At 43.4% G+C, this 24325-nt stretch overlaps 1 protein-coding gene across 1 annotated transcript in view; it reads left to right on the plus strand.

Moving 5' to 3' along the window:
- The window catches only part of KCNH3 (potassium voltage-gated channel subfamily H member 3), a 104343-nt gene that overhangs the window by 66723 nt on the left and 13295 nt on the right, over window positions 1–24325 (plus strand). Inside the window, 4 exon segments of the mRNA XM_070735997.1 lie at window positions 6341–6468; window positions 12276–12528; window positions 14492–14649; window positions 16958–17167. Coding sequence (XP_070592098.1) covers window positions 6341–6468; window positions 12276–12528; window positions 14492–14649; window positions 16958–17167 — 749 coding nt within the window.

The following is a 24325-nucleotide window of genomic DNA, read 5'->3' on the forward strand; positions in this document are numbered from 1 at the left end:
CCTCCTGAGACCTTGGAATACAACTCCCACATGCCCCATTGTCCGTGCTGGCTATGGCATGATGGGAATTGTATTGCCACATACCTGGGAGGTGAGATCAATAAGGAATGTCTTCCTTCTTCCAATGTTGGATGATGATGATAATGATGGTGATGAAGATGATGGTGATGATAGTGATGAAGAAGATGATGGTGACAATGATGATGACGATGATGTAGATGATGATGGTGATGACGACGACGATGATGATGATGATGATGATGATGATGAAGAAGATGATGAAGATGATGATGATGATGACAACGATGATGACGACGACGATAATGATGATGACGATTATGATAATGATGAAGATGATGATGATGATAAAGATGAAGAGGATGATGATGACAATGATGATAGTGATGATGATAATGATGAAGATGATGGTGATGATGATCATGATGAAGAAAATGATAAGCAAATATTGAATGCAGAAATAACAAATGAGGAAATAATTAGAGTTATTAAAGGGTTAAAAACCTGCCAAAGCACCAGGTCCAGATGGATTTACAGGAGAATATTATAAGACTTTTATGAATGAATTAACACCGCATTTGGGGAAGTTGTTTAAGATTGTGTTTCAAACTTTTAATATTCCACAGACATGGAAGACCTCAGAGATTATAACTATCCCGAAACCAGATCGTGATTTGAGGGATCCAGGTTCCTATCGTCCCATCAGTTTGCTTAATCAGGATTATAAAATATTTATGAAGGTATTAGCTAATAGGATTAAAAATATTTTACCAAAGATAATTGGAGAAGATCAATATGGATTTGTAAAGGGAAGGAAAATTTATGAACCAATAAGGAATGTTGTTAATGTGTTACACCATGCTACCGTTACTAAAAGGAAACTGGGAATTTTAAAATTAGATGTGTATAAAGCTTCTGATAAAGTTAATCATAATTACTTATATCAGTTATGTAAGGATTTAAATATGGGAGATAATTTTTGTGAAATTATAAAGGGAGTATATAAAGAAAATACAGCCTACATTAGAGTTAATGGACATAGAACGGGAAAAGTTAAAATTCAAAACGGCACTAAACAGGGCTACCCATTATCTCCAATGTTATTCGCAATGGCAATAGAGGTGCTAGCCAACAAGATAATTAGGGGGAAAAACTGGAGAAGATACCAAATTGGAAAATTAGAATTAAAATTAAATCTCTTTGCAGATGATGCTATTATATTAACTGAGACTCCAATTGAAATGATTAAAAAAATAATGATTATACTACAGGAATTTAAACAACAGTCAGGACAATCAGTTAATATGGAAAAATCAGAGATAATCTGTTTGAATACAGGTCCTAAAGAGCAAATTGAGATTAGAAATAGAATAGAATAGAATTTTTATTGGCCAAGTGTGATTGGACACACAAGGAATTTGTCTTGGTGCATATGCTCTCAGCATACATAAAATAAAATATACATTTGTCAAGAATCATGTGGTACAACACTTAATGATTGTCATAGGGGTCAAATAAGCAATGAAGAAGCAATATTAATAAAAATCTTAGGATATAAGCAACAAGTTACAGTCATACAGTCAACATGGGAGGAAAAGGATGATAGGAATGATGAGAAAAACTAGTAGAATAGAAATGCAGATTTAGTAGAAAGTCTGACAATGTTGAGGGAATTATTTGTTTAGTAGAGTGATGGCGTTCGGGGAAAAAACTGTTCTTTCAGGACTGAAATTAGGGTGTAAAAAATGAAATACTTGGGAGTATGGTTATTAAAAAATCCAAATAAAATAGTGAAGGTTAATTATAACCTGATGTGGAAGAAAATGTTAAAACAGATGAAGAGTTGGAAAGATAAAAGGGCAGACTAGATGGACCATGGGGTCTTTTTCTGCCGTCAGTCTTCTATGTTTCTATGTTTCTATAAAACATTAAGAAGGATAGCAAAGATAAGAGCACTTAAAATGATGATTATCCCAAAAATGATGTATTTATTTCAGGTTTTACCAGACACCTTTTCAGGGGCAAAATTGAGGGAATGGGATAGTAAATTGAATTATTGGATAGAAGAGAATAAAAGACCTAGAATAAGGAAAAAATGGCTGATTGCTAATGAAAAAGATGGAGGATGGGGAAGCCCTAGTTTGGAGCTATATAGAGATGCATTTCAAATTGAAAGATTAATGGACTTGCAGATATTAGAGAACAATAAATGGGTTAGATTGGAAAAAGAGATTAACAAAATTGAAAATAGAGAGCTGTTATTCATAAAATGGAATAAAAAGGAAATCAATAAATTAACGGACCCTTTAAAGGGGACTTTAGAAATCTGGTCAAAATGGCTGGGAAAATGGGAATAAGGAGATCAAAGCTGTCAACGTTGCATGTGTTAAACAGAGATAATGAAACCAATTTAAATAAAACTATAAAGGAATTGAATGATAAAGGGATAACCAGAATAGAACAGTTATATGAGAAGGATGGAAAAGTCAGTAGAATTCGTTTAGAAAGGTGGTTGGGCCAACAGAGATGGTTGCAGATAAACGCAATAAGTAAATATTTGTATGAAAGGGAGAATAAAGAAGCATTATTAAGAGAAGAAACTCACTTAGAGAAAATATTAAAAGAAAAAAGGGATGATATAAAGGCACAAGCAAGTAATATATATAGAATGTTATCACAGGCGGAAGAGGGTGTGATAAAAGGATTAACAAGATGGTGGCAAAATGAATTACAAATAGACGAAAGAGAGATGAAGGATATAGTTGAAAATATACAGAAAATAAAGAATACAAGAGTTAGAGAAATGAGAAGGAAAATTTTACATAAGTGGTACTATACACCAACACAACTTGTATATTTTCAGAAGAAGGGGAAGGGCATGGATGTCAAGAGAGAGGAGTTTTTATGCATATGTTCTGGGAGTGTTCAGTAGTACAGAATTTTTGGAAAGAAGTACAAGATGAAATGAACAGGATGTTAAATATTAACTGGACAATCACAAAAGAAATGTCAGTACTAGTAAAAAAGGGAGATTTAAGAGAATTTAGAGAAATAAAAGTAGCAGCATTGGAAAGCACTCAAGCAGTCATTGTATTGGGTTGGAAAGAAACAGCAAAATGGACGATACAGAATTGGTATCGGTGCATGGTGGACCACATTCACTTTGAAATTATGGAGGTAAGGATGAATATGTACAATGAAAATAAATTGAAGAAACTGATGGAACGATGGGACATGGTGAGAGGTTATATGACAAGTAGAATTTGTGATCTAGCCATAAATAAAAAATTAGAATCACTCTTTGATATGTAAATAAAATGCAGATCCTAACTTAGAAGAATGTTAAAGATGTTTGTACAGACCCTCCAATTGGTGGTGGGGTATGTATGTTGTTAGGTGGTGGGTGCACCTTCACAGGGCACTGTTTTATGTTGTATGATGTGCAGTCTGTGTGTGTAACATTTAAAAAACTAATAAAAATATTGTTTTAAAATAAATGATGAAGAAGATGATGATGAAGATGACAATGACGACGATGATGATAGTGTTGATGATGATGGTGATAGTGACGATGATGATGACGACGATGAAGATGATGATAATGATGATGATAATGATGAAAAAGATGATGATGACAATGACGATAATGATGATAATGAAGAAGATGATGGTGATGATGATGAATATGATGATGATAATGATGAATATGATGGTAATGATGATGAATATGATGGTGATGATGATAATGATGAAGATGACGATGATAGTGATGATGATGAATGATGATGACGATGATGATGAAGATGGTGATCATGATGATAGCAGCAGTGTTTTCTCCTCCTCCTTCTGGTTACCACCCTGTGATTTTTAATCCACGCATGGCTCTCAAAACGAGAGTCAAGCATTCGGCAAACAAATGTTCAGGGGCGCATAAATGAAATGGAGTGAAGGGAGCTTGGTAAATAAAGCTGCGTCAGATGCCAAGGAAAGACTTGTAGGACCTCATGGCAGCACAGCTGAAGACTCAGTCTGCTGGCAGGGATCCTAGGCCTTTCCCAATTGGAATACAGAACCCGAATAGAAGAAGCTTCCTCATCTCAGGGCTGATGAATCTGTTGACATGTCATGCATTGTTGCAGACAGAGGAGATCTGCCAGAAAGCTGTTCTTTGGCATATCGCTGCGTATTATTCACCAAACACCGTATGAAGTTACTAGTGGAACTTGAGCATTCACTAATTAGCCATCCATGCAGTTAAATCAATCTATTTGCACTTGTCTTCATTTCTTTATAAAGTATGAACATGATGTGAAAATGTTGCACTTTCTGTTCCCCCCTCCCCCTCCTGATTTTTTAATTGTTCTTTTATTGATACCCATTGATCCTCGTGTATTGTCAGCCTTTGCAGAATTGAGCCCTTTTAATAGTGTAATGTTTTGATAATGATCATTCTGGTGTAGCAGGAAGCCCTCCACCCACAAGAATGAAATATTTTGTGAAATATTAAAAAGCAGAATATTATATTTCCCAAAAGGGAGAAATATAAATCTATCAAATAAAATAAAATGGAGAAACATGCTCTTAAAGACAAAGCAGACTCAGTCTTTCTTAAAAGCCTCCCACCCCCCACCCCCCACCTCCCATACGGATACTTTGTGCCCATTAAGAAAGATTGGGCCAGCCTATCTACAGCTTCAGGGTCATGGGATTAAGAAAAACAGGACATGGCCCTTCAAGACGTAATAGGAGTAACCCACTACCATTTAGCAGAAGACACAGAGCTGACTACATTGCACAATCTTCTAAAGTATATTTTCGATATTGCACAACCCCCTTAGACAGAAGTGGGATTCAGCAGGTTCTGACCAGTTTTGGAGAACTGGTAGCAAAAATTTTGAGTAGTTCAGAGAACTGGTAAATACCATCTCTGACTGGCCCCACCCCCATTTTTCTCTGCCTCCCAAGTCCCAGCTGATTGGGAGGAAATGGGGATTTTACAATAACCTTTCCCTGCTACACGCACCAATACACACCCACCTAGCCACGCCCACAGAACCGGTAGTAAAAAAAATTGAATCCCACCACTGCCCTAGCAGCATCTCTGAAACCTATAAAAACCCATGTACTCATTAGTTGGTCAGCTGACCCAGGAGTGCTGTTGGTTCGGTTCATCATTAAAAACCATCGTTCCAATCAGCCTCCACGTTGTTTTCAGCATCTTTCTCCTAGCTTGGAACTGAACCCGATGGATTTTCCTACCAACGTGTTGTATGGTGGTAAATTTAGAAGAGCAGTTCACCATAGACACAACCCCCATTTCAGGAAAATATATAATATCTCGAACGATAGGCCTTCTGTATTTCTTATGATTGAAGGAGTTACAGCTTTGCTTGAAAATTCCACAGTAATGGATGCTCCAAGCAAACATAGTACTCATACAATTTTAGCAGTAAGATTTAGGGCAGTGATGGTGAACCTATCACGGTGCCACAGGTAGCACATGGAAGCATTGCCCTAGCTAAGCTCCAACATGCATGTGTGCGCAGGCCAGCTGATTTTTGGCTCGCACAGAGGCTTTGGGAGGTCTTTTTTGGCTTCCAGAGAGCCTCCAGAGGGATGGGGGAGGACGTTTTTACCCTTTGGCCCTAGGGAAGCCTTTGGAACCTGGGGAGGGCAAAACACCAGCCTACCTGGCCCACCAGAAGTTGGGAAACAGGCCATTTCCAGCCTCCAGAGGGCCTCCGGGGGACAGGGAAAACTGTTTTTGCCCTCCCCAAGCATTGAATTATGGATGTGGGCACTCACACATGCGTGATAGTGTGTGCCCACACTCTTTCGGCACCCGAGGAAAAAAAGGTTCACCATTACTGATTTAGGGAATAAATAAGGAGCATCTCAGCATGCTGAACATGTTGACCATGTGTACATGTTCTGTATTTTTTGGGCAATCCCTGTAAGACTAAAGAATTACATAGAGATCAGAATTCTGTTCCCTGACAATTAGAAACCCTGCTGTGATTTCACCAGCCTGCTTTCATCTCAGGACCAAACGAAGCATAGTATTCATGGTCAGATTGTCCTTACAATTGCAGGGCTACAGTGGCCCTTTGAGGTAGCCCTCGGGGTGCAGATGAGTGACTCAGGAGAAGAGGAGGAGCCTCTTTTTGATGCTAGGGCATGCAGGGCTGCTAGAAGGCATGAGGTGTAGCCACACGGCGCAGGAGGAAGTGAATCAGCAGCAAGTTAAGTTAGAACCCACCCCTGATACAAACCCTTCTTGCTTTAACATACCCAATACCATCCAACCTTTGTCTTTTGCTAGGTGGACGGCGACGTTACCGAGCTGGAGCGAAAGGCTTCAATGCCAATCGTCGGCGAAGCCGGGCTGTGCTTTATCACCTCTCAGGACATCTCCAGAAGCAGGGCAAAGGAAAACGCAAACTCCACAAGGTGCGTGGTATGGACCTTTCTGAAGTTTAGTGGCTAGAAGTAAAGAGACCCTAAAGGATCTCAGTTGGTTGAGTGAGGGGAAAGAGCTGAATGCTTATCACAGAGCACAAGGAATGTGACACTCACTATATTGGGGTTCCTTGTTTTTAGATTTTTTAAATGTACAATTGCTATTTTAGATTTTAAATTATTAGATTTGTCAATACATATTGTTCTTTATTACTGTTGTGAGCTACCCCAAGTCTACGGAGAGGGGCAGCATACAAATCTAATAAATAATAAATAAATATAAATATGCCAAACGTTTTGTTCACAATTCAATTTTTTTTTAAATGCAGTGTTGGTTATGACCTTTAAAGCCCTACATGGCATTGGACCAGAGTACCTCCGGAACCGCCTGCTACCGCATGAATCCCAGAGACCGATAAGGTTCCACAGAGTCGGCCTTCTCCGGGTCCCATCGACTAAACAATGTCGTTTGGCGGGCCCCAGGGGAAGAGCCTTCTCTGTGGCGGCCCCGGCCCTCTGGAATCAACTCCCCCCAGAGATTAGAACTTCCCCCACCCTCCTTGTCTTTTGTGAACTACTCAAGACCCACCTATATCACCAGGCATGGGGGAGTTTTTATATAGGCTTTTTATATTTTATGTTTGGTATGTATGTGTTGTTTGGTTTTTTAAATATGATAGGGTTTTATATGCTACTTTTTAATATTAGATTTGTCTCACTATAATATTGTTTTTTATTACTGTTGTGAGCCGCCCCGAGTCTTCGGAGAGGAGCAGCATACAAATCTAATAAATTATTCTTATTATTATTAAATCTCAAAAGTTTAAGAGATAAGATCAGAAATACCGAAAAGCAGAAACAAAAAGCTATTCAAACTTTGTTTGGGGTGGTGGTGGTGGTGGAAATCATTGGAAATACATTTCCAAAGCATCTTACAATGAAAGTGCCTTCATGTACAAGCACTATTAAATGAATATGGGGGGAAAGACCTGAGAAAAAGAAAATTGTGGACCTTAAAGGACACTTGCTGTGTCATTTAAACAAGGTGATGTTTGAAGGAGGACCTCAACATTGATTGATTTCCCATGGAGGAGACCCCATCTCAGATTATCATAATTATCACACATTGTTGTGCCACTGCAGATGGCAGGCCGCCACATGGTGCACAGTGCCAGTGCTGCTGCTCACGGCAGAACACTGCAGGGTTCGCCCCACTGGTGCCACCACTTGCAACAAGATGGCACATTGTGGCAGTGCAGCAGCTCATGCGCACAATAGCACAACACATCACACAGCCTCCTGCTACAAGCGGCGGCACCGGCCGATGAACCACATGGCATCTGGCTGCAAGAGGCCACAGAAGTCAGGCAGCGGCACAACCGGTGTCAGGGCATGGGAGACCTACCTGCAGTGGTGCTAACGTTAGTGAGTAAGACATCCCACCAAAATAAGAAAATAAGACTGTATTTTATTTTCGGGGAAACACAGTATTTGTAACATGTTCATCTGAATGATTGTGTCTGGGTCTTTTTCGGGAACAGGCACAAATGACCCAAAATCAGTAGTAATCAGTAGTAAAGTAACCAAGAGAGACTAGGATAACTATCTGGGAATGTGTAAGTTGAAGTAAATCCAAGATCTTCCCTGAACCACGGGGATTCAGTTTTGAGAACATTAGTGTGGAGCAGATCCTGATCCCATCATTCTTCAAGAGTCCCCAACAGTTCTGTCAATACAAAATGGCCCTGGCTCTCCACAAGGTTGCAAGAGTTGGGTAAACAACTGCTAGAAAATCCACAACTGCTGACATTACTTACTTCCTCAACAATTTGCTATTGCTGAGTATTAACGTTTAATAGAGCCAACCAAGGTAAATATTTTAAAAAGCAGGAATCTCAACTTTTGGAATCCTTGAGGCTCTCTGAGCTTGGTTACCAAAATAGGTACTATCAGTGCTAGTGAGTGTGGGGTTTGCTTCCTGTTTATATACAAAACTTGTTTTGACCATGCTGATGGAGGTATGATTTTTTTTCTTTGAGAGTTCCTTGATCAGGGTGTTGATTTTTCCTTATTTGTTTGTTTTCCAACTTTTATCATTTATCTCTTCCTTCTCTCTCTCTCTCTCTCTTTCTCTCTCTCACCCCCCCCCCCGCTGTTGCTGACCAAGATAATATCAAAAGCTTACAAGCAAAACATGTGAGCATTTTTAATATGTTCCCTCCAAGTCTCCAAGAGAGAAAATGATCTTACGTATAAGTTTCTTCCATCTCTCTGCAGAGAGCTCTTGCACACTTATCTATCTCCTTTTTTAGGGAACCACAAGTGCTGAAATTATATACAGGTAACCCTTGACTTACAACAGTTCATTTAGTGATCGTTCAAAGTTACAGCAGCACTGAAAAAATATGACTTGCGACCATTTTTCATGCTTAACAATCCCCATGGTCACATGATCAAAATTCAGATGCTTGGCAAATGATTCATATATTTATTATGATGGTGGCCACGCCCAGGATCATGTCATCACCTTTTGCAACCTTCTGACAAGAAAAGTCAATAGGGAAGCCAGATTCACTTTAACAGTCATGTTGCTAACTTAACAAAGGCACTAATTCAGTTAACAACTCTGCAAGAAAACTCATAAAATGAGGAAAACTCATTTAACAAAAGTTTCAGGTAGCAACATAAATTTTGGGCTCAATTGTGGCCATAACTCAAGGACTATCTGTACTCCCATGATTAACTAGATATTAATTGATGCAATTGTTCTGCCAGCGTGTTTCAACCGCCCGTAATTACAGGGTAATTAGTCCAGGAAGACACACACCACACGATAAAAGGAAAACCTAAAAGTTTTTATAAATAGAAAAACAGAAACAGCTCCCTTTTTAAATGTCAAAGGGATTTTCTGGTACACACAAGGCACAGGTTAAATGCAGTCCAATTGCTCATCCAATAACTGGGAAATTGAGTCCAATTCTAAAGTCCAGAGAGTCCACACACAATCTTGAACAGCACAAAAACCACGATCTTGCCGAAACAATCTTGATGAAACAATGAATCTGATAAACTGCCATGAGGCTAAAACACCAGGTTGCACTTTTATCTGTAGCACTAATTACAGCAGCCCCATCCAACCACAGGTGGCCTCATTTTCTCTTGTAATAATCCTTCAGTTGTTGTCTCCTATGCATCACTACGCATGTGTGGATGTGCCATTAATTCTTGTTCAGAATCCAGGGATGATACAGATGACTGATCTTCCCCTGGGCTGTCTGCCAAACTCCCCTCTTCCCTGTCACTCACACTTTCTTGGTCAGAGGAGGCTTTGTCGGCAGATTCCATTGGGAGCAAAACAGGCCTGCGGCATGTGGATGTTTACCCCACATCCACCTGCACATTCCTTGGGGCAGGAGCTGGGCCAGAGCTAACCACAACATGCAATGAAGGCCAGTCTAAAATGATTTTGCCCCTTCTATTCCATCTGCAGAAGCCAGCCTATTGGCAATTGATTCTCACTTCAGTATTGGTATTTTTCATTATGTCTTAGGACAGAGCAAGGCGAACTGTGAAGAATAAGTCATGCAGCAGCATACACAATTCTGTCTTCCAAGAATATGTTACAGATTTTATAAATAACACTCAAAATCTACTGCCCAGGGCAATTTTTCACCCTGATTAATGAAACAGCTGGCTCATTTTTTTTAAAAAAATCAACATTTCTTTATTAAACATAAACTAAATATGGAACAGGTTCATTCACTACAAAAATCAAAACAGATACTGAAACAAAAAAAATTGAAAAGCACAGAAAATATCAGCAATCTCAGGTAGCCCCATTGAATGTACTTGTATTTGGTTTAAGTTGTAGCAGTGTGTAGTTACTGGAGCGTGCAACCAAAATACAGTACACCCTTCCCTCCAGAGGTCACAGATGGGTAGTAGTCACTTTTAATTAGTTATCCTTCTTAAGCCTGTAATTTTGTGAAGCAGATCTGTATTCGGAAACCGAGGCGTATGTTTCTGAGCTTTACTGGATCAGGGTAAAAATAATCCTGGGAAGGATTTAAGATTTTAAATCTTGCCTGGCCCCTCTAGATATTCTCAGTCTGCATCCTCTAGAATTCCTTGGTTAACAAGGCAATCTCACAACACCGAGGGCTGTATGAAGGTTGTGTTTGATCTCAGGGGGCCAAGGTGCGTGTGGCCAGGAAGGGCGTGGTCAGCTCGATATCACTCGTATTGGAGGTGCCTGAGTGCTCTGCCAGCAAAAACGGCTACAACGGCCGCCTGCAACCCTCTGCCAGCAAAAATGGAGCTCAGGAGGGCAGCATGTGGCCCCCGTGAGCTCCGTTTTCGCTGGCAGAGGCACCATGGGCCAATCCATTGTTTCCAAGGTGGTCCCATGAGCCAAATCAACGCATCCTACAGGCTGGATTCTTCCCATGGGCCTTGAGATTGACATCCCTGTACTGGATCTATCCTGAGAGATTCTAGGGTGTGGCTACCCTGAACCTCTTCTCCATTCAAATGTGCCGTCCCTTGATCCCTTGACCCTCTTTGCAGGAAGGCACTGAGTTTGTTTGTTTGTTTGTTTACTTACTTACTTACTTACTTACTTATTTACTTATTTGCTTATTTACTTACTTATTAACTTGTTTTTTGTTTGTTTGTTTGTTCGTTCGTTCGTTCGTTCATTTATTTATTTATTTATTTATTTATTTATTTATTTATTTATTTATTTATTTATTTATTTATTTATTTATTTATTTATTTATTTATTTATTTATTTATTATTTAATTGGATTTGTATGCCGCCCCTCTCCGAGGACTCGGGGCGGCTCACAGCATATACAGAAACAGAACAATAAATATAAATCCAATTAATACTACATTAAAAACAGCCATTAAATTCAATTTAAAAGAAAGTAAAACCTATCAAACCAATCATTCAACACTCATACTTAAAACATTCATTGATCAGGGGGAAGATCTAAAAGTTTGCACAATATCCCCCCCCCCCTCTGATGCTGCAGGTGCACATTCCATCACACTACGGTACCCAAAGATCGAACCAAAAAAAGCAGTGGAGGACCAATTGGATGCAAAAATCACTCACTCGCCCTTAACTTCTCTCTTTGATGGATTCCTCGGGGTCTCCCTGCCTACCAGCTCATACCGCCAAGCAGGGAGGCTTTGCTCAATCCCGCCCCACCCCCCACCATAATTCCCTCTAAGCTGAGCAGTGAGCAATCACTCACTTAAAAATCATCATCAACTCAGAGTTTTCCAAATCTGCCCAGAAGCCGAGAGGGAAAGAGTGAGAGGGAAGGAGAGAGAGAGGAAGAGAGGAAGAGAGAGAAACAGATAGAAAAAAGAGAGGAAGGAAAAGAGAAAGAAAAAGAAAAAGAATGGGAGTAAGGAAGAGAGAAAGAAAATCAAAATCTAGTTTGAAACTAGCTCAACTATTTAAGTGGCATTTTGATATTGATAGAGTTGCCCTATTATGAGCTCACTGTTATAGACACACAGTACAGTGTTTTATTTTGAAATTCTCTGAGGCAAAACAGGGTGGGTTTTTTGTTTGTTTGTTTGTTTGTTTGTTTGTTTATTATTTCTGTGCTGCCCAGTCCCGAAGGGACTGCCGCTCAGACACTATACTTTTCCGCCCACCTCCCCCAAAAATTAGAGGGAACACTGCCCCCCACCCCACTTTCCGTGTTGTTGGCCATTGTTGGCAGTGATTTCCTAGCCGTGCAGTTCCGAGCCTTTAATCTCTCTTGTTGGTTTCTCTCCAGGGTGTGTTTGGTGAGAAGCCTGCCTTGCCTGAATACAAAGTGGCCGCTGCTCGCAAGTCGCCATTCATTCTGCTGCATTACGGTACCTTCAAGGCTGGCTGGGATGGACTGATTCTCCTGGCCACATTGTATGTGGCAGTCACGGTACCCTACAGCGTCTGCTTCAATGGCACCAAGGATGAAGGTCTTCCAGAGGCATCTCGTGCGCCCCCCAGTGTCTGTGATCTCTCTGTTGAAATCCTCTTTATCTTAGGTAAGGGGGCAGGTATCAGCACCTGTGTGTGTGGGGGGGGGGGGTAAATGTTGGCAACCTTCAGGATTAAGATACAAACAATCCCCTGTTTAATTCCTGGCATTCCAAGATAGAAGAGAATCAGAGAGCAGCTTTTGCTGGTCAGTGGAAATACAGGTTGTCCTCCACTTGCAATCATTTATTTAGTGACTGCTTGAAATGACAACGACACTTTAAAAAGTGACGTCTGACTTGGGGTCTTTGCACTTACGATGATCGCAATATTCCCCAGGGTCACAGAATGACAATGTGGGCACCTAACAACTGGCATGTTGTTATCATGATGGCGGCATTCCAGGGTCATGGGTCTCCATTGACATGCCTTCCTTCCCCCTGGTGAGATTCCCAGCTGACTCCTGACAAGCAAAGTCGGATTTGATTCACGCTTACACCCAATTCATTTAACAACTGCAGTGATTCGCTTAAGAATCATGACAAACAATGTAAAATCAGACAGGACTCACTTAACAACTGCCTTGCTTAGCAATGGAAATTCTGCTTCCCAATTCCGGTCGTAGGTTGAGCACTACCTTTAATACTGAACTTGATGGGCAGCCATGCAGATCTACTCTGAAGCCCTGCGGGCCTAATAGTTTGGGGAGTGCAGGGACTCTTAGAAAGACTCTCATTTTGCATTGGGGAATTTGGCAACTGGAATCAAAAGAAGGCTAGGCTCTGGTTTTGAGGAAAGCCTGTGAAGATTTGTGATAGCAACAGCACTTAAGACTCATATATCCGGTTACAGTATTTTTACAGCCCATTCTAAGCGGTTTACAGAGTCAGCCTATCGCCCCTAACAATCTGGCTCCTCATTTTACCCACCTCGGAAGGATGGAAGGCTGAGCCAACCTTGAACTTGGTGAGAATTGAACTCCCGGTGGCCGGCAGTCAACAGAAATAGCCTGCAATACTGCATTCTAACCATTACACCACCACAGTGCTGATGGCATCTGCCTATGCTTCCAAAGTCAGATATTGCTAAGGAACTGGCAACAGTGGTCCCAAATCAGAACTGGGGCATGGAGCTAGATCAGTGATGGCAAAACTTTTTTGGTTTGCATGCCAAAAGGGTATGCACACGGATGCTAGTGTACGCGTGATCTCAGCCATGCCCTCACCCTGCACATGTGCACAACCCACACACAAGTGTGCACTCCTCCTTGCTGCCCCTCAAGCATTTGCACAGGTCTCACAACAGACTCCTGAAACCTACGGAGAATGAAAATGGCCCAACGGACCACTTGGAAATTCAGAAATGGACTTCCGGTTGGCCCATGTGGTCATTTTTCGCTCTTCCCAGGCTTCAGGAGGCCTCTCTGAAGCCTGGGGAGAGCGAAAATGACCAAATATAAGGCCTAAAATAAGTTGGCCAGCACACACATGCACGCTGGAGCTGACATAGGACAATGCCTCACGTCTCCTCCAACATAGCTCCACCTGCCACCTGTGGCATGTATGCCAGAGGTTCACCATCACAGAGCTAGACCATGCTTGACCAGGTCAGACGATTTCTTGCTCACAGCTGGCTTCCAGGGAACCCTTTTTGCCTCCTTCCCAGGCCTTCTGATTCACTTCCAACAAGCTAGGTGGGTGATTTCCTTTCACCGGCAAAGGAGCAGTTTGGGGTGAGTTCAGCTGTACGTGAGTGTCACTCCATGACTTCCACTCAGGTGGACATTTGCATTGTAAGAAAAAACAGACAATGGTGGGCTCACACCTTGAAAGCCTCAGCTGGTGAGAGTATTAAGCAGCCTGGCCTTTCCTACCAGATGCCTTTGAATTGTGTCGTTCTGTAACTTCTTATGACCAGGAATTGTAAGATTTATAACCTTGGGATACCTGGAAGGCCACCCAGGGAAGGAAGGCTTGCAGAAGGCTTGCAAATTACCATTCTTTTAATGTTGTTGTTTGCATTGTTTTGTAGACATCGTGTTGAATTTTCGCACAACGTTTGTCAGCAAATCAGGGCAGGTGGTCTTTGATCCCCATGCTATATTCCTACACTACCTGACCCGCTGGTTCGTGCTGGACCTCTTAGCAGCATTACCCTTCGACCTTCTCTATGCCTTCAAGGTCAACGTGGTGAGTTGGGCTCAGAACCTCCGTGACGGGGCACACAGAAGAAGCGCTGGCTATTCGAGGCCATTTCATGCAGCCATCTTTGCAGTAGAGAGTCAGAACTGCCACTGAGTTGATTTTGGCTTTTCCACTATTGCTTCCTGAATTTGGTCTTTCGCTCAATATTTCATTTCTGGGTAAATTACTGCTGGTGAGTGTTTTGGCCTCATAATAGAGTAGAGTAGAGTAGAGTAGAGAGTAGAGTTGAGTAGAGTTGAGTTGAGTTGAGTAGAGTAGAGTAGAGTTGAGTAGAGTAGAGCTGAGTAGAGAGTAGAGTAGAGTAGAGTTGAGTAGAGTAGAGTAGAATTGAGTTGAGTAGAGTAGAGTAAAGTAGAGTAGAGTAGAGTTGAGTACAGTTGAGTAGAGTAGACTAGAGTAGAGTTGAGTTTAGTAGAGTAGAGTAGAGTAGAGTAGAGTGCTGACCTATCATTATAAAGGGAAGCACAGGGAAGGCATTCATATTAGGGCATAGACCTTCCTCCTAGAATAGAATAGAATAGAATAGAACAGAACAGAACAGAATAGAATAGAATTCTTTATTGGCTAAATGTGATTGGACACACAAGAAATTTGTCTTTGGTGCATATGCTCTCAGCGTACATAAAAGAAAAAGATACATTTGTCAAGAGTCACGAGGTACAGCACTTAATGATTGTCATAGGGGTCAAATAAGCAATGAGGAAACAATCAATATTAATAAAAATCTTAAGGATATAGGCAACAAGTTACAGCCCTACAGGAATGATGAGGAAAAAAAGCTATTAGTAACAGTAGTGCAGAGTTATCGCTCCTGATCTGGAATCTCACATACTTTGAGAGTTTCCCAGCTAATAGGGATAGCGCTCTGTGGCTATGGAACTTTCCACTGAACTGAGTTGGCTGGAAAAATGTCTGTTTCGGCAGAAAATCAGGCCACTGGTGAGGAAAGTGTGAGTGTGGACAGACTCAGGCTGCAGAGAAGACCTTGGAAAGGCTTGTGGCCTGTTCAGATCTGCATTGTTCATGACTGCAATCAAGTCTGGTTATTTCCAGTTTGTTGGCGATTGTGCAGGGTTATCAGAGGGATAGAATCAAGATCACGTGAAGTGTTAATGCCACTTTATAATTGCTTTGGTAATTGGAATTCTGCATCCAGCTTTGATCACCATGATGTAAAAAAGATGTTGAGACTCTAGAACAGTGGTTCCCAATGTGGGCCCATGTCCCACAGGGGGCAATTTGATTTTTAATGGTGCAGTTGGAACCTTGTTTAAATCAAGTTAATGACCTTTTAGGCTTCCTCTGTGTGAGGAGTTTACTTTTTGAATAATAAGAATTATATATCCTGGGGGAGGGGGTCATCGGGATTTTAGAGTTGTTTAGGTGGGGCATGTCCCCCCCCCCCAAAAAAGGTTGGGAACCACTGCTCAAAAGGAGTGCGGAGAAGAGCAACAAAGATGATTAGGGGACTGGAGGCTAAAATGTATGAAGAACGGTTGCAGGAACTGGGTATGTCTAGTTTAATGAAAAGAAGGACTAGGGGAGACATGATAGCAGTCTTCCAATATCTCAGGGGCTGCCACAAAGAATTGGGAGTCAAGCTCCTGAGGGTAGAACAAGAAGCAATGGGTGGAAACTAATCAAGGAGAGAAGCAACTTAGAACTGAGGAGAAATTTCCTGACAATTAGAACCTTTAATCAGAGAACCAATTTGCCTCCAAAAGTTATGAAAGCTCCAACACTGGACATTTTTAAGAAGAGGTTGGATAACCATTTGTCTGAAGTGGTGTAGGGTCTCCTGCCTAAGCAGGGGGTTGGACTAAAAGACCTCAAAGTTCCTCTCCAACTCTGTTATTCTATTCTTACTAAATGCAGTTTGACTCAATTCTAGGATCCAAAGTGTCCTTTGAGCTCTTCACCTGTGTAATTGCAACTCATAAATGTTGGTAAGACCTTGGCTCTGAACTTCATTACAAGCCAGCCTGAAACTTCAGAAATCAAAGCATCTGTTGGATGCATTTTAAACTTAAAACTACCCAAAAGACTATAAATAATTTGGTTAGCAGGTTAAAAGAAGGAAGACTTTTCTATTTTTTCTTCTACTTTTTGCTGGTATGATATTTCAGAGGTGTTTAAAATTAAATTGACTCCAAGAGAGCTCTATTGCTTAAAAGCCACCCCGGTACCCCTTGGCATGATGTTGCCATGTTTCTTCTCTCCTGCCATCACAAAATTCCCCCTCGGCCCAAGAGGGTGCTGTGTAGGCATACCTGGCCTTTTCTTTTTTCCCCAGTACTTTGGTGCACACCTGCTGAAGACGGTGAGGCTCCTGCGGTTACTACGGCTGCTGCCCAACCTGGATCGGTACTCCCAGTACAGCGCCGTGGTGCTCACCCTGCTCATGACCGTCTTTGCCCTCCTGGCCCACTGGGTCGCCTGCGTCTGGTACTTCATCGGCCAGCGGGAAGTTGAGAGCAGCCCCTCCCAGTTGCCTGGGATAGGTGTGTGCTGGGACCTAAGTTCCTTGGTGTGGGATTCGGTGGGCGGTGTGTGTGTGTGTGTGTGCAGCTGAGGAGGGGTTCTTTTCTTCTCCCAGATTAGAGTCTGCTGCATGTTGCAACTCAGGGGAAGCCACACGCCCGAGTAGAAGCAGAAAGGCTGTGGTCATCTCCAGTCGAGTGCAGAAATAATGTCCTGGGGACTGTGAGCTCATTCATAATTACCATTCTTCCAGCAGGCCTTAGGGACTTGCATGGCAACAAATTAACAAGTAACTGCCACACTGGCTTTGAGATAGGGCCACCGAATCCCTAGGGGAGTGTGAAGAGAGAGAGAGACTCGGTGCTCAAGGGGGATATATCTGTTGCAACCTAGTGAAGCAGGGTTTTATTCCCGCCACACACACCCTTTTCTTTTTTAAATGAGGAGAGCTGCGAGATCTCTGGGCTCTCTGAATTTATCTTTGGTTTAGTGATGGATCACTTTCCTCCCAATTTTATTCATCCTCTGATACAGTGCCTTGGCTTTCAACTTGCTGGTACATATTCCTGATTTGCCCCATTCCCTTTGGCCATGCTTGGTGAACACATAGCACGAGCACTTAGCAACACATAGCATTAGCGCTTAGACATATACCGCTTATACAGTGATACCTCATCTTACAAACGCCTCGTCATACAAACTTTTCGAGACACAAACCTGTGGTTTAAGATTTTTTTTGCCTCTTCTTACAAACTATTTTCACCTTACAAACCCACCGCCGCAGCTGGGATGCCCCACCTCCGGACTTCCGTTGCCAGCGAAGCACCCATTTTTGTGCTGCTGGAATTCCCCTGAGGCTCCCCTCCATGGGAAACCCCACCTCTGGACTTCCGTGTTTTTGTGATGCTGCAGGAAAATCCCAGCAGGGGAATCCAATCAGCGCAAAAACCGGCGCTTCACTGGCAATGGAAGTACGGAGGTGAGGTTTCCCAGCAAGGGGAGCCTCGGTGAAATTGCAGCATCGCAAAAACACAAACGTCCAGAGGTGGGGTTTCCAATGGAGGGGAGCCTCAGGAGAATCCCAGCAGCTCAAAAACAGGCGCTTCGGCTGGCAAAAGGGGTGAATTTTGGGCTTGCACGCATTAATCGCTTTTCCATTGATTCCTATGGGAAACATTGTTTCATCTTACAAACTTTTCACCTTAAGAACCTCGTCCCAGAACCAATTAAGTTTGTAAGACAAGGTATCACTGTATACTTCTTCATAGTGATTTACACCCTCTCTAAGCAGTTTACAGAGAGTCAGCCTGTTGCCCCCCAACAATCTGGGTCCTCATTTTACCCACCATGGAAGGATGGAAGGCTGAGTCAACCTTGAGCCTGGTGAGATTCAATCTACCAAACTGCTGGCAGCTGGTGATCAGTAGAAGTAGCTTGCAGTACTGCACTCTAACCACTGCGCCACCGAGGCTCTTCATGTCCAGATGGGAAATGCTGTTTTAATCCTTCATAAATGCTGCCTCTGTCTCACCATCCCCCATAGAAAAGAGAGAGAAAGCGACCAATGTTGGGAGAATGAGCTGCAGAGAGATTGGGATAAATTTCACCTTGGGTTTGGAGCCTGTAGAGAGTGCTTCCCTTCATCTTCTGGCTTTTCAAATTCTCTAGGGTCTGCGAGAACTGGGAAGGGTCAGGAGTCCCGAGGAGCTCCTGAGACCTCAGAGCCCCACTTCCATTGATCTATGAGAAGCAAATCAGGATTGAGGATCCTTCTATTCTCTAGCTCATCTTTAACCACTGCAAGATTTACTGATCTTACTGAACTGGAGCTCGCAATTCTTTTATTCGGAGGCTTAGTGGAAACACACAATATATTAGAGATTGGGATAAACTCAGAGATAGTGTACCTGAATCAGTGTCTAAGCCTGTGATGGTGAACATCTTGGGCTCAGCTTGTCAAAAATGCAGAAAATGACTAGTTTGCCTCTGTTGCTATGTTTCACACACACATGGAAAAAAAAAAAGAAAAGAAAATTCCCTCTCCTCCCCCTCCTCATCTTAACAATGGCATTTGGCAACGGCAGTGATAAACCTGGGCCTAAAGTCAAGGTCTGGACCTCAACTTCAACCCTAGCACCACCGCTGCTGTCAAAAAAGAGTGTGAGCCTGTGTGAGTCTTGGGTAATGGCATGATTGTCCGAGGATCTATCACACGCCGCTTAACCTTCATACGGTGTCATCTTTCTGTTGACAGGGCTCTACAGCAGTGTTTCCCAACCTTGGCAACTTGAAGATATTTGGACTTCAACTCCCAGAATTCCCCAGCCAGCATTCGCTGGCTGGGGAATTCTGGAAATTGAAGTCCAAATATCTTCAAGTTGCCAAGGTTGGGAAACACTGCTCTACAGCCTACCCATATCTGCTCTGGGTCACTCCAGACCATTCATGAAGCAGCTTTGGAATATGCTCTTCCACGGCCTCTGAAAACCATGTGAAAGCAAGCTCTGTCCTCACACAATTTTTGGAGGCTGCGGAGAACATACAAGATCACAGCCCTCTCCCATAGCTTCTGCATCCTCCATGGCCTTCGAAAATCATGTGAGAATGGGATGTGCCTTTCAAGAATAATTGTTGTTGGGTATGAGCAAATGTTGGCATGTCACCCAAAACGTCATGGCATGTCACCTTTGACACATGTGTTGGCCACCACCTGTCTAAGTGAAGATTTATTTTCAACATTGCATACAGCTGCTGGGCTAGATCTCTGAGACTCTCTCTACAGCATAAATGGCTGCAAGAGAGAAGCCTTAGCAAGTGCCCTATGTCAAGACTGTCAAACCTGGGACCCGTGAGCTGGAGGCATGACATGCTGACCACGCCCCTGTCCGGTGTAGTGAAGGGGGGGAAGTCACAATATATCATGTGATGCCACCATGATGATGAGAGTTTGAAATCCCTGTCCTACGTGAACATTCATTTAGATGCCAGTGGGTATGACTGGCTTAAGCGTGCAGTGACATTGGACAAACAGTCCCACCTTTCTTAAGCATGGATTCCAGGTGGGAGCAGTTTGCATGAAGAAAGCTTATGCTGTGTACAGCCATTGCCAGGAATTTTAAAACCGTGTCCCATGGAACCCTGGGATTTTGCAAGAACCTGGTATGTTCTGTGAGAGGTGAAGATTAAAAATAAAAATAGTTGACTCAGGTTCAGCTGTTTTTCTATTAACAAGAGCTTTACCCCTTGATCAGGGATTCCAAGAACTAATTAATTATTTTTTTGTGAAGCAAGAGGTTCAATAACTGGAGGGAAAACTGAAAAACACTGATTTAAAGAAGGGGGGAGGGCGATCATGAAACTTACAGAATGTGCGCGCTCAGTGTATGGTGGAAGACGTTATATTTGTAGAGGGATATGACACATCTATTTATTTATTTATTTATTTATTATTTAGATTTGTATGCCGCCCCTCTCCGAGGACTCGGGGCGGCTCACAGCAGAGAAAAACAAATCATAAATAATCTGAATACATTTAAAACATTTAAGATTTAAAAAGAAACCCAATATAGTACATACACACTCACAAGCATACCATACACAATTTAAATATGCCCAGGGGGAGATGTCTTAGTTCCCCCATGCCTGACGGCAAAGGTGGGTTTTAAGGAGTTTACGGAAGGCAGGTAGAGTAGGGGCAGTTCTAATCTCCGGGGGGAGTTGGTTCCAGAGAGCCAGTGCAGCCACAGAGAAGGCTCTTCCCCTGGGGCCCGCCAACCGACACTGTTTAGTCGACGGGACCCGGAGAAGGCCCACTCTGTGGGACCTAATCGGTCGCTGGGATTCGTGTGGCAGGAGGCAGTCTCGGAGGTATTCTGGTCCGATGCCATGAAGGGCTTTAAAGGTCATAACCAACACTTTGAATTGTGACCGGAAATTGATCGGCAGCCAATGCAGACTGCGGAGTGATGGTGAAACATGGGCATACCTAAGTAAGCCCATGACTGCTCTCGCAGCTGCATTCTGCACGATCTGAAGTTTCTGAACACTTTTCAGAGGTAGCCCCATGTAGAGAGCATTACAGTAGTCGAACCTCGAGGTGATGAGGGCATGAGTGACTGTGAGCAATGAGTCCCGGTCCAGATAGGGCCGCAACTGGTGCACCAGGCGGACCTGGGCAAACGCCCCCCTCGCCACAGCTGAGAGATGGTTTTCTAATGTGAGCTGTGGATCGAGGAGGACGCCCAAGTTGCAGACCCTCTCTGAGGGGGGCAATGATTCCCCCCCCAGGGTGATGGACGGACAGATGGGATTGTCCTTGGGAGGCAGAACCCACAGCCACTCCGTCTTATCCGGGTTGAGTTTGAGTCTGTTGACACCCATCCAGGCCCCAACAGCCTCCAGGCACCAGCACATCACTTCCACCGCTTCGTTGACTGGGCATGGGGTGGAGATGTAAAGCTGGGTATCATCGGCTTATTGATGATACCTCACCCCATGTCCTTGGATGATCTCACCCAGCGGTTTCATGTAGATGTTGAATAGCAGGGGGGAGAGGACTGACCCCTGAGGTACCCCACAATGGAGCGACCTCGGAGCCGACCTCTGACCCCCCACTAACACCGACTGCGACCGGCCAGAGAGGTAGGAGGAGAACCACTGAAGAACAGTGCCTCCCACTCCCAACCCCTCCAGCCAGTGCAGAAGGATACCATGGTCGATGGTATCGAAAGCCGCTGAGAGCACCAGCACCAGGACAGAAGAAGCACCAGGACAGAGGATAAACCCCTGTCCCGGGCCCGCCAGAGATCATCCATCAACGCGACCAAAGCGGTTTCCGTGCTGTAACCGGGCCTGAAGCCTGACTGCTGGGGACCTAAATAATCGGCTTCTTCCAAGGACCGCTGGAGTTGGAGTGCCACCACCTTCTCGACAACCTTCCCCATAAAGGGAAGGTTGGAGACTGGACGATAGTTATTAAGTACGGCTGGGTCCAGGGAGGGCTTCTTGAGGAGGGGGCGCACAAGCGCTTCTTTATAGAGAGTTGGAAAGACTCCCCTCCCCAAGGAAGCGTTGGTAATCTCCTGGGCCCAGCTCCGTGTCACCTCCCTGCTGGCCGAGACCAACCAGGAGGGACACGGATCCAGTAAACAGGTGGTGGAACTCACAGCTCCAATGGCCTTGTCCACTTCATCAGGTGTCACCAGATCAAACTCTCCCCAGACAGGTGGACAAGTACGTGCCCCAGTCACCTCGACTGACTCGTTGTCAGTCGACTCTGTATTACAATTGGAGTCGAGATCAGCCCGGATCTGAGCGACTTTATCAGCGAAAAACGTGTTAAAATCCTCGGCACTGCTAAACTATCTTTAAAGCCAGACAAAAAAAACCTGTGATCATCTTTTCTATATATATATATATACATATATGTATGTATCACGTGTTTTTTGCTGAAATTTTTAAAATTAAGGGAGACTAGGATGGCACCATTTCGGCCTTGTTCTGGCCTCATCAACTAGCCACACCCTTACTGGGATTTGATCCGGCAGCTTCTGCCTTGTAAGGCAGAGAATTAACAGCTGAGCCACCAAACCTGATCCCTTCAGCTGTGTATCAGGGAGGGGCTATATGTTTTTTATGTCGGATCACCCTGGTATATTGAAGGAACGTCACAGCTCTTTTTTGCCTCTAGGCCCAACCCAGGGCCATTTCAAGGCAGTAAATTTATTCATAGCCGACAACTATATTCTGTATGCATCACATGTTTTTTGCTGAAATTTTTAAAATTAAGGGAGACTAGGATGGCACCATTTCGGCCTTGTTCTGGCCTCATCAACTAGCCACACCCTTACTGGGATTTGATCCGGCAGCTTCTGCCTTGTAAGGCAGAGAATTAACAGCTGAGCCACCAGACCTGATACTGTACAGTGGTACCTCGAGATACGAGTTTAATTCGTTCCGGACCTGGGCTCTTAAGTCGAGCAGCTCTTATCTCGAACGACTTTTCCCCATAGGAATTAATGTAAATAATTTTAATTGGTTCCAGCCCTCAAAAAACTCACAAAGTTAGTCTAAATTATGCAGAAAGACATGTTTTTAATGAAGAAATGTACATGTACATATAAATGAATAATGAAGTTTCTTTCACTTAACTTGTAAACTTTCTTAAACTTTTAAATTTACATATGTTCAACTTCTCTGCCACCCAATCCTGTAGGACAGAGGTCCCCAACCCTTTTTGCACCAGGGACCGGCTTTAAGCGATCAAGAGAGGAATGGGTGAATGAATGGACGGAGGGTGGGAAGGAAGGAAGGAAGGAAAGAGGGAAGGGACAGGAACAGAGGAAGGAAGCAAGGAAACTTATGAAAGGGGAGAGTAAGAGAGGAATGAGTGAAGGGAGGGAGGGAGGGAAGAAGGTGGGAAGGAGAAAGAAAAGAAGAAATAGAGGAAGGGAAGGTAAAAGAGAGAAAGAAAAAGAGCAAGAAAGAAAGCTGCAAGCACCCCCCCGAACCCCCCAGGCCGGCTGCAACCTTTTAAAACATGCGCGCCGCTTCGCAGCTGTCTCCTGAAGCCGAACGCGGAAGTTAGCGTTTGGCTTCAGGAGACAGCTCCTTGGCGCTTGTATCTTGAATTTGGGCTTGTAAGTAGAACAAAAATATCTCTCCCCTCCCAGCTCTTATCTCGAGTTGCTCTTAAGTAGAGCAGCTCTTATGTCGGGGTTCCACTGTATATACATTTTTATTGATTTTAAAATATAGAATATAAAACACACACGCAACATACAACAAGTGCTCAGTGATTGGTGCCCACCACCAAACATTCACACACACCCACCAAATTTTACTCTTGAGTTAAAGAAACACCCCCAATTTGGAAAAACTGTGATCATCTAAAACAGGGGTGTTAAACTCAAAGCGACAAGCTGAATCCGGCCCATGGGATGCCTTAGATCTGGCCTGCAGGGAGGCTCTGGAAACAGCAAAAGGACCAGCCTGCCAATGTCTCTACCAGCAAAAATGGAGCTTTGGAGAGTCATGTGCAGCCGTGAGCTTCGTTTTCACTGGCAGAGGGTTGCCGGAGACTGTCGCAACCAAAAACGGTGGTTCCATTTTCACTGGCACTCAGGCCCCCACATGAGTGATGTTGAACTAGTCACACCTATTCTGGACACATACCACACAT

The sequence above is a fragment of the Erythrolamprus reginae genome, chromosome 2 (assembly GCF_031021105.1).
Source record: "Erythrolamprus reginae isolate rEryReg1 chromosome 2, rEryReg1.hap1, whole genome shotgun sequence".
Lineage (NCBI taxonomy): Eukaryota > Metazoa > Chordata > Lepidosauria > Squamata > Dipsadidae > Erythrolamprus > Erythrolamprus reginae.